The following is an 11,581-nucleotide window of genomic DNA, read 5'->3' as shown; positions in this document are numbered from 1 at the left end:
ATATATGTATATATATATATATACACACACACATGTATGTATGTATGTATGTGTATAAAGCAAACTGGCAGAGTCAGCATAGCAGGTAAAATGGAGCAGCATTTTGTCCGTCTTTACATTTTGAGTTCAAATTCTGCCAAGATCCACTTTGCCTTTCATACTCTTGGAGGTCAATAAAATAAATACCAGTTGAGCCATGCGGTCAATGTAATCGACTTAAACCCTCCCTTGAAATTGCTGGCCTTGAGCCAAAATTTGAAACATATATATATTGTTTACTTGTGCTGTTTTGAATTTTTTAACTTTTTATTATTTAGCCACTAGCCACAGAGAAGAGGCTAGTGACCTTGAAATTATTTGAACCTAAGAAACAGAGAGCCTGAATAAATATCATGAGGCAGCTCTAAATGACCAGGACAATTCACTACCTGAACGACAAAGATGAGGCCACTTCTATACTTCATTTACAAGTACAATTTTCATACTTTATTTGTAAATATGTTACACATAGGCACGGGCATGGCTTTGCGGTAAGAAGTTTGCTTCCCAATCACAAGGTTCAGGGTTCTGCCCTACTACGTGTCACCTTGGGCAAGTGTATTCAACTATAGTCTATTATAGACCAAAGCATTGTGAGTAGATGTGGTAGGCAGAAACTGAAAAGCGTGCACGCGTGCATGTGCGTGTTCCTTTGTATCTGCGTTTGCCTCCACTTCACTGCCTGAGAGCTAGTGGTAGTGTGTTCCCGTCCCCATAACTTGGCGGTTTAGTAAAAGAAGCTGATAGAATAGGTATCGGGCTTTAAAAGAATGGGTACTTGGGTCAATACATTCAACTAAAAGTTCTTCAAGTCTAACAACTAAAACCAGTAAAAAACAAAGTTTATTCCATGTAGCTTGAATATGTTAGGAGATAAATAGGTGAAGACTGATTTCATGTAGAGCTCATAGGTTGCTTTTGATCAACTCCAGTTAATACCATTTAGAATGTCTATTGTAGACTGTGTGTTGAGTATACCAAACCAACTGAAGTAAAGCAGAGGCTTGCACTTTGTTCAAGTACATACCATATCTGTAATTACACACCTATGTAGCAGAACTTGATCCTTTGATAAATATAATGTACAAAAATAAAACCTGAAGACTAGTGATAGTTATACAAAGTTTTTTTTTTTTCTTTTGGCAGGAAGAATGGTTGAGCCTTGTAAAAGAAACTGCAGACCACAGTAAATGATTTAATGAGTAATTAAAAAAATATAACATTCCTTCGATCTATATATATACTCTTTACTCTTTTACTTGTTTCAGTCATTTGACTGTGGCCATGCTGGAGCACCGCCTTTAGTCGAGCATATCGACCCTGGGACTTATTCTTTGTAAGCCTAGTGCTTATTCTATCGGTCGACATACGTTCCCATGCCGGGAATCAAACCCGGGTCGCCTGGGTGAAAGCCAGGAATCCTAACCACTAGACCACATACATATGTATATATAAGTGTAGGCATGGCTGCATGGCTAAGAAGCCTGCTTCCCAAACATGTAGCCTTCAGTTCAGTCCCACTGCATGGCACCTCAGACAGGTGTTTTCGCTATAGCCCCAGACCAACCAAATCCTTGTAAATGGATTTGGTAGACAGAAATTAAAAGGTAGAGGGGTGTGTGTGTGTGTGTGTGTGTGTGTGTGTGTGTGTGTGTGTGTGTGTGTGTGTGTGTGTGTGTGTGTGTGTGTGTGTGTGTGTGTGTGTGTGTGTGTGTCTCCTCGTCCTACCACCCCTTGATGGCCTACATGAGTTCAGTTTACTTCCTTGCAACTTCGCAGTTTAGCAAAAGAGATTGACAGAATAACTACAGGGTGTGGTTTGTTCAACTAAAACCTTCAAAGCGGTGCTCCAGCATGGCCGTAATTCAATGACTGAAACAAAGGATAAAAATAAGCGTTCCATCAAATTTGCTTCTCAGGCACCATGTGAAATAAATACCACTGAACAGCTCCCTAGAAAAGTCCTTTTTACTTTGTAACCTCTTGTTCGCCAATATCTTTTGAGTGGGATTTTGTAGGTGGAGACAGTGTGTGTGTGTGTTTATCATTTTAATTTGGGGTGGGATGAAATATATACCAAACTGAAACATGTAAAAGACTACGCTCTTAAAGGCAATGCCCCGGCATAACCATAGTTCAACAAAAGATGCCAATCGAACAAATCTGTACAACATACACTCAAATATAGATATGCATGAGAAATAAAACATATTTTCAATGTGTGTATGTGCATAGTCTCTTTCTTTCTCTCACTCTCCCTCTCTCTCTCTCTCTCTTATCTAAAATAGGTGTGTGTGCATATGTGTGTTTTAGCACACACAAGCAACAGAGATCCACACTAGTCTAAGTTAATTAGATAGGCTTGTATAATCTTCACAGAAGTACAATAAACCTTCAATGCTTGCTTGTATATGATTCATTCATATAGCTATGTGTAGTGACCTGTTAGGTCACTGGGACGCAAGTGAGGATTTCAATTTCATTCAGTAAGTGGAGAGCAAATGTCTCACTGGCTGAAATATTCTCTTTTCAGCTCACTAACTACAACAACATTCAGTGGTCTCAAGACGTAAATAAAACAGCAAACTGGAATGGAAACCTGGTCAAAGACACTTCTTGAGTAGAATCTCATTTCATCACTATTCCACAGAATTTGTCCTGTAGGATTAGAGAACAAATGTACCAGAAAATGCCAAATGCAGTTGGCGTTAAATAACAAATTAGGTAATTACTTCCCCGAGCAAAACAGGCAACAAATCAGATGTAAGAATGATCTGAAATTTCATATTGGGTGTGGAGAGTGAATAGGTATTCAGAAATAAATGTTTAGTCACAAGACCAAATTACAAACATCTTTTAAAGAAAACAAAAAAAAAAAACAATATAAGAAGCTCTAAGCTAAATTTATAACCCTACCCCTCCCACTAACACAATCCCCCAACCTTTCAATTTTCAATTCTCAATCCCTCCCCCCCTTACACCATCTTTTATCTTTCCATCTTGAGTCATTGTCCACACTCCCTCCTGTTTGCCTTCAGTTGTAGGGACCACTTTAGGTCTTTAACTTTGAGGCAATCTTCACTACTGCTGGTGCCACAAGAAATAAATGAAGCTATTTTACTATATTCATTTAAAAAAAATTATTTGAAAGAAACACCCTATATTCCAACAGAAATATGATAAAAGAGAGTTGAAGTATTATATCCAAATATGCATCTCAGTGATGTATTTTTATGTTCGAGGTGTTCTCCAATGTCTTGGAATTAATCATACCTATCTCTACTCAAAATCTTACAATCATAGCTTATACATTTTTATTGAATCTTTTTCGTTTTTTGTCTTTTGAATTGTGCCTCAGCAGAGCATGGCTTTGTATGTTATGGTGAGGTTAATTCATGTAGAACTAACACTCACATTTGTAACCAATATGATGTAAAGAAGGTTAAGCATCCAGGAAGAGATCTCTCAAGTTGCTTCCATAATTAACGCATTTGGGTAGCTTATACAAGGGATGCTGAAAAGTTCCTGGCTTTGGGTAAAAGAAAATACAGGAGAACCATTTAATTATTTGGTGAAAGACCGGGCTTTGATTCATCTAGCAGAAAGCTTCAAGTAATATAACCAAATTGAAAATATCACCATGAAAATAGGATTGATATGATACATTGGTGCAGCAGATAACATAGTTTGTGCCAGGAATAAGTCTGTTATGATGTCACCAAGCAACACCACAAGCAACCACACCTTTCTTATTTCCACATGGTTCAGTAGGATGGGTAGACTTCATTCAGAACAAGTAGGTGTGTGGGTGTGTTTTATGAAGGTGGAAAGGAGTGTCAACCAAACTCATCACAGGATATTAATTTTTAGGGGTTTGGTATACACTTAGCAGAAAAATTGCTGTGATACAATGAATTTAGAGATAAACGGGATTGTGTAAGGTAAATGAATTCACAACATGCACAATAAACTTCAGGAAAGCTACCATCCAATTACTTGTGTACAAATCAGGTGGGCTGAGAGCCAAATAATATTCATTCTGACTAGGAAGACAAACAACCGAGCCTGTGTGGAAGCCTCTACACAGCTGCTTGACTTGCTAGAAATAGTAGCCAAATCTCTTGAAATCACAGCCTATCACTTTTAACCCTTCAGCATTTAAACCAGCCATATCTAGCCAAAATATTCAACCTATTTTATGTTCAAACCAGCCAGAACCAGTCTTTCACACCTACACTACAATGTCATTTTAGAAATAAACAATCACATCATCAAAATCTTGAAAGACAACATGGCCATGACTGGTATTTCCAGGCAATATCTCAATATTGTAAACACAAGATCTTTCTGCAGAAAGTTATTACTACGATGAAGCTAAACTTTGTTTCTTGTACAGAAAAGTGCTTAGTTACTATCTTTCAAGCCCCAAGAATACCCCCATTTGAATTGCAGTTGCATGCAGCCCAGGACATTCCAAAACTTGCATTAAAAGTGAATGCAATATCTTCTCTCCAAGATGAAAATCAATACAAGTTGGTTAAAAGAAATAAAAGAATAAAATAAAAATACCTGAAGATGTGAAGTGCACTTTCTTTAAGCCGAGGATCTTCAGAGCTTGCGCAGTCTAAGAGAAATTTCAGTATATCTGGCCAAGTCATATTACCCTCCTCGTCTGTAAAATAGAACATTGAAATTCAAATTAAGAAACAAGCTAAATCTCTAATTCAATTTTTTAAACTTCAACCTAAGAAATACAAGCCAGTTTTAAGCAACCATGCCAATTGGAACAATTGTGCCCCATGAACTTGGATGAGGTTTCCTTCCATTTGACCGCTTGTACCTATGTATCTATTCACCTCCACTCTATTATCCCCCATAACATTTCCTCACACTTATCTTTTATTGTACCAATGTTCATTGTGGCGTCCCTGAAGAGATGCACCTAACAATGAGACTAATTTCTTGTGGTAATTATCATGGACTCTCCCATCGTTAGATGACGTATGAAGGTTCACAGATGGTTTGTTTAGAGTGACCAAATGTTTGTGTACACATAAGCTCACTCCCTTCATCAAATCGACATTACCTGTACAGGTGTGGAACGCGTGCCACATGTCAGATGACAAAATGATCGCAGAGCAACATGAAATGAAGTGCTTTGCTCAAGAACATGACACAACACCCAGTCTCGGAATCAAGCCCATGACATAAATTTGCACAGACGTGGCTGGTGGTTAAGAAGTTTGCTTCCCACCCAAACATGGTTTTGATTCCATTACACTGTATGGTACCTAAGACAAATGTCTTCTATTATGGCCTTAGGCTGACCAAAAACTTGTGAGTGGATTTGGTATGCAGAATATATGAAACAAGTACTCTCTCTTTCTCTCTCTCTGTGCATGCATGCATGTATGCATCCTTGTCTAGATATCATGTGATGTTGTAAATGAGTGTCACTGCCATACAAGTAGTGTCATTCATTTCCAATATTCTGGAAAAAACATGTCTGGCTATGGTAAAATATTACCTTGCGAGGTTTGGCAACAAGAAGAGCATCTGACTGTAGACAATCTGCTTCAATAAAATCCATTGCAAGCACAGAAAAGTGAACATTAAAAGAAAATCCATAATGATATTTATATATATATACATATATATATACATTTATTTTCATGTTCCTGTTCATATTTTCCTAAGCTACCATGTGTATTACGGAAGCATTGTTGTACAGTTGAATGCCTTTCCTGTTACTAACCCTTACCTATTTTTCAAAGAAGAGATCTCTTATTCCACACATCTTTGAAAGCACAGGGCCAACAGATGTTTTGTTGAAATGACAACATGACACCAGTCACAGCTCAGCAATTTTCTGAGAAGCACAAATGAAAACTATCATTCACTCACACACACACACACGCATGCACAACGTGTGTGGCTTTCTTTAATTCTATTTATGAAACTGAACACACACACAATAATGCTTTTTCTCCCTAGAGAAGTGAAAAGCATTAGCTTTAATCTAAAAGGCTGAAGCTTCAGGAAATTTCAATTACATGCAACTGTTTTTAAACTTATTCTTCATTTTTATTTTATTTTATTTTCAAAGTCAGTCAGTCCCAAAGATTAAAAAGCTTATAATCCCATAGATTTGAGTGAATATGTTCATATTCACAGGCATATTCTACCTTGCATCTAGCATGTTGCTTGAAATGTAGGATAGCTATTGACAGAAATCTGATAGTGCATATAATGACTACAAACAATAAGTAGTAAAACAACAGGTGTACTGCATAGGGATGTCTAACAGTCAGAGATGTAAAATTTCAGGTGCACCAGATACAAAAAAATATATATAAAAGTATAATTATCAGCAAAGACAGCCATTTACAGGTGACATGGATCTCTGGAGGAAGTAGTAGATATATGTTCTGTTATGTAAAGTAACTCTCATTTGAGGAGCTGCTATCAATAACATAGTGGTTATGGTTTGAGAGTGACTAAAAAATATTTTAGAAGGGCTGTTGTTTCTTGGCAACAAGAAATTTTGCATTCAGTAAGATAAACTGGCTGGAGAGCGAAAGAGAAAGGGGGAGAGGGAGAGAGAGAGAGAGAGTATGTAATCCGGTAAATGAAGAGATTGGAGAAATGTGGTGATTAGAGAATTACAAATTCAGTCAGTATGCTCTGTTGGATGTACCACATTAATAAGCAATGAGGAAAGCCCCTATGCAATTGCTCACTATGTTTCCCAATGATGATGATGATATAATAACCTGGTCTATCACTTCAAAAAGACTAGGAGTTATTCCTCATCATGACATTGTTATTGCCTTCAGAGCAGTTGTTCACTTAACCTGAATGGGATTTAACAAATCACACAAGATGACAAGCCACAAACCTAAATGCCTTTTTTTTTTTTTTTACTTGTTTAAGTCATTAAACTACAGCTATGCTGGAGCACCACCTTGGAGGGTGTTAGTCAAACAAATCGCCCACAGTACAATGGACGAACAGGACACGGACACACACGACAGACTTCAATATAGCATCTACCAAATTCGCTCATGAGGCATTGATTGGCCCAAGGATATACTGGAAGACACTTGCCTAAGGTGCCGTACAGTGGGACTGAATCCAAAACCATAGGACTGCAAGGTGAGTTTCTTGGGCAGTTGATAATTTAACCTGAATGAGATTCAACAAAATCACACAAGATGACAAAGCACAAACTTTGAAATGTGATATTCAGACAGGTTTTCACAGCTAAATGCAACATAATATTGTATAATGGTTTCTAATTTAGGTTCAAAGCAAGCAAATTTTGAGAGGAGAGGGTTAGTTAATTACATCAACTCCAGTACTTGACTGGTATTTTATCAACACTGGAGGAATAATGGCAATGTTGACCTCAGCGGGATTGGAACTCAGAATTTAAAGAGCCAGAACAAATAGAATAAGGTATTTTACAACTTTGTCAGCTTACTCCCTTAATGTACAAATAAAACATCTGGAATATTGTGTGCACATGTGTGTTTTTAATCTCACTGTGAAATTGGACCCTATATTCTGTCCTTTAGTTTCATTTTTGTAGCTTTGGGGGTCTAGAAACAAAAGACTAAGCATAAATCACAGCTACCATCATCATCATTTTAATGCCCACTATTCCAAGTATGCATGGCTCAAATGGAATTCACTGAGACACAGCTTTTTCTATAGCCCAATGCTCTTCCTGCTGCCAACCCTTATTCTATTTCCAAGCAAGATAATAATCCCCTGGCTTATCAAACAAACATGGACACCTCACCTCACCATCTACACACATGCACTCTGCAGTTACATGCTTTTCTTTGTTTAACATGTAACATTTATTCACCATTTAAATCTAGACTAGCAGACAATAATATTTATACAAGTAAAAATTATCAACGGTTGTGCACAATGATGAAAATATATCCAGAATCACTGGTTGGTATGCATATCTGCCATATTAATCCCTCCACTACTCTTGACAGTATGGAAACATCCAAATTCCTCATAGCCTTAGACAGCCAATGTAAGCTTCTTCTACTTACATAGCAGGGAGACAATCTTTACTCTCTGTGAACTCTGTGGTAGCTAAATCTCCTTACAATATCAAAACATGATTTCCTGACTCTAGTGAAGGTGACCAAACAAACTCAACAATATAAAACAATTTTGTCTTAATCACACAGAATCCTACAAACTACAGCAAAAGCAACTCCACTGACTTAGGCCAAGTCCCCATCTGTCCATAACGATAAACTCCTTGGTAGTTAAAGGAGTCCTTGGAGACAACTTCACTTTCAGCTGCATCAGACTATTATGGTAAGCTCCTTCCATCTACAAACCCATACCTTGCCACTTCTAGTGACAGTCATGGGTTTGGCTTGTCATGAAAACGGCTCATGCACGTCACGAAGACAACCTTTAATCACAAAAGCCTTAAGGCTGCCATTGGGTTTCCCTTTCATAGCTAAATCTCCATCCTTAAATCATGGAGAACATGGCTTCTTAAGTCAAGCATATTTCAAACAAACAGAAGAATCAAGAAAAAAGGTTTTGCCCCAATCACACAGAAGATGTGGGCTCTGCAAGCCCAAAAACAGTTTAGGCAAGCACTGTTCCAAAACAATAAAATCTGAATTCTCAAACCACAGATTTTGTTATTTTCTTCTTTTTAAAGAGCAAATACTCTTGTACTTGTTTCAGCCTACAAGTTGTGGCCATGCTGCAGCACAAATTTGTCGTCCTTACACAAGAGTTATGCTAAATTTTCTGTAGTTCTAATTTTAGTATTTGTACTGCAGAAGCATTATATAATTATTGAATATATTTTAATTAACATATTTACATTTACTAAATGTTTTTATTTTACAAATAAATATATACTCATATACAAACATTTACAAAATATAAATGTTCATATATATTTTACAATAATAATAAATATATTTAACATGAATACTTAAGGATGACCAAACTACACACATTTTCAAGTAGTAATACATATTCACAATAGATGATGGATACAAATGAATAAGAATTTGGAAAATTTCACTGTTCACACAAGTTGGATTCTTTTCCACCACTTTCTTCCCCTCATAAGTATATCTAATTATCCCACAAGGAAGCACTTACTTATAAAGAGCCAGCAAGCTCCCTAAAGATCACACACACACACACACACACAATTTGAGGTGCTGACCTAATTTATAACAACACCTGATACCCCACCAAACAAATAATTTTTAAAAACCATTTGAGGCTAGTATTAAGCAACAGAACATAGAAAATAGCCAACAAAAACAAACAAATACTTATTTTAAATATTTAAACAATTTAATTGTAATGTATTGGAGACACAAATTCATTGTTTGGGAGTACATGTTGCATATGCTTGCACACATTTGCACACTCAAATAACAATAGAAGAAAAATAATCACAAGAGATACAGCATGTAGTTGCTTGTGTTAGTTATATATTGGAAACTTAACCATAATATTGATTCCTCTTAACAAAGCAAAGCAAAAAAGCTATTTCTCTTTTTCAAGGTGAGTGTATATCGCTTTGAGTCGATATCTCGTATATTGATGGTATATGCGTTTTATATTGACCTGAGAAAGTATAACAAGAAAAAATTAAAGCTGATCCCAACAGGTTGTGAAGTTTGAAACACCATGCATATTTAATCAGTTTCTGGCTAATCTAGCGTGGATTTTCGTCATTTTCAATGATCAACAACATGAGTGCCAACTATACAAAACAACCTAGCGACTGTTAGAAGCTGCATAAAAATTATTGAATTAAAAAAAAAAAATCATTCTAAGCAAATATAGGTTCAGAGAAACTATCAATAGACATGTGTTGCTGGGAATTGAGTACAAATAAATGCTTTATGATTTGTTTCATTTTGACCACTGGTTCTTAATCCTTATATTTTAAAGAAGGGGAAATTAGGAACTTATGTTCTTGTCTTTTCCAAGGACATTAGCAATGTTAGTGAAATGGACCTACATTAACAGAGAATTAAAACTGGTTTCAACTTGTCAGAGGCATAACTCTTACTCTGCAGGCCTTGTACACAAACAATTTTAACAATATTAAAGCTACACTCTCGGAGTGGTTGGCATTAGGAAGGGCATCCAGCTGTAGAAACTATGCCAAATCAGATTGGAGCCTGGTGTAACCACTTGGTTCACCAGTCCTCAGTCAAATCGTCCAACCCATGCTAGCATGGAAAGCGGACGTTAAACGACGATGATGATGATGATAATAAAGCATGGTATAAATGTGGGGTCAAGACATTTGCATCCCAATCACATGGTTTCAAGTTCAGTACAACTGCGTAGAACCTCAGGCAAGTGTCTTCTACTATAGGCATGAGGCTGATTAAAACCTTGTGAAGGAATCTTATAGACAGAAGCTGAAAGAAGCCCATCATATATGTGTATGTGTGTTTTACTGTTTACTTGTCCTAACATTGAAAGACAGCTGTAAACAAGTGTCACATGCATACAAGCAGTGTCCTTCATTTTCCAATCTTTCATGAAAATGTTTGATCATGGGAAAATATTACCTTATTTGGAAACAGGTGAAGATGAGCAATAGGAAAGGCATCTGCCCAAAGAAAATCTGCTTCAATGCATTTCCTCCTTATGTGAGCATGGAAAAGTGAACATGAAAATGACATTGGTGATGATGACTAATACAACTATAGCACAGCATTGTGTTCATTCATTCTCACTGGACAAGATCCAATTTAGGCAGTCCAATAACTATACCGTAAATCCTCGAGTATAATCCGCACTTTCCCCCCAAAATTTAAAGGTTAAAATTTCTAGTGCGTACTATATACAAGGTTAAAAATGAAAAATATTTTCTAAGCAAAATTTTCTAAGTGATAAATATGTAAAGGCAATTTACTTAATATTTATTTTTCACTGACGTTATTACTGTTATTTCTTTATTTTCTGCAAAGTGCACAAAAAAAGCTACATGCTTGCATTATGTTATATATACAATAATAATAAAGGACGTTACCGTACATACGTTTACAAACCAAGGACTTTATATAGACCTCCTTGACTCAAGTTAGAGAAGGGGTGCGTATTATACACAAGGTTTAGGTTTTTCAGAGGTACGGCCCACTAAAAATCCCCTGCGTATTATACTCAAGGGCAGACTATACTCAAGGATTTACGGTATATTGTTTGCTGGTGGGAGAGGGTCTTAACTGTTTAGCTTCCAGGTAACTAAAGCTGAAGATTTTCAATCTATTTAGTCAATGGTTTCACAGTAAGTCAAACTACATGTAGCTGCTTGTATAGAGCAAAATACTCAATAATGAAGTAAAACGGTTATCATCTAGCTCAATGTTTCACAACCATTTTTTTACCTAAGGACCCCTTTGGCTCTTATTTTACTTGGATGGGTCCTCCTAGCCATTTGATGTTTAAGAAAATCATATTTATATTTCCATAATTTAATATTAGAAATTGTATTTAAAAACTCTGCCAGATC

General features: G+C 36.5%; 1 protein-coding gene across 1 annotated transcript in view; it reads right to left on the bottom strand.

Annotated features, from left to right (window-relative positions):
• The window catches only part of LOC106877198 (importin-5), a 101,749-nt gene that overhangs the window by 45,492 nt on the left and 44,676 nt on the right, over positions 1-11,581 (bottom strand). Inside the window, exon 4 of the mRNA XM_014926042.2 lies at positions 4,609-4,711. Coding sequence (XP_014781528.1) covers positions 4,609-4,711 — 103 coding nt within the window. The remainder of the gene's footprint in view (positions 1-4,608; positions 4,712-11,581) is intronic.

The sequence above is a fragment of the Octopus bimaculoides genome, chromosome 9 (genome assembly GCF_001194135.2).
Source record: "Octopus bimaculoides isolate UCB-OBI-ISO-001 chromosome 9, ASM119413v2, whole genome shotgun sequence".
Lineage (NCBI taxonomy): Eukaryota > Metazoa > Mollusca > Cephalopoda > Octopoda > Octopodidae > Octopus > Octopus bimaculoides.
This window is presented reverse-complemented; position numbering and strand designations above follow the sequence as displayed.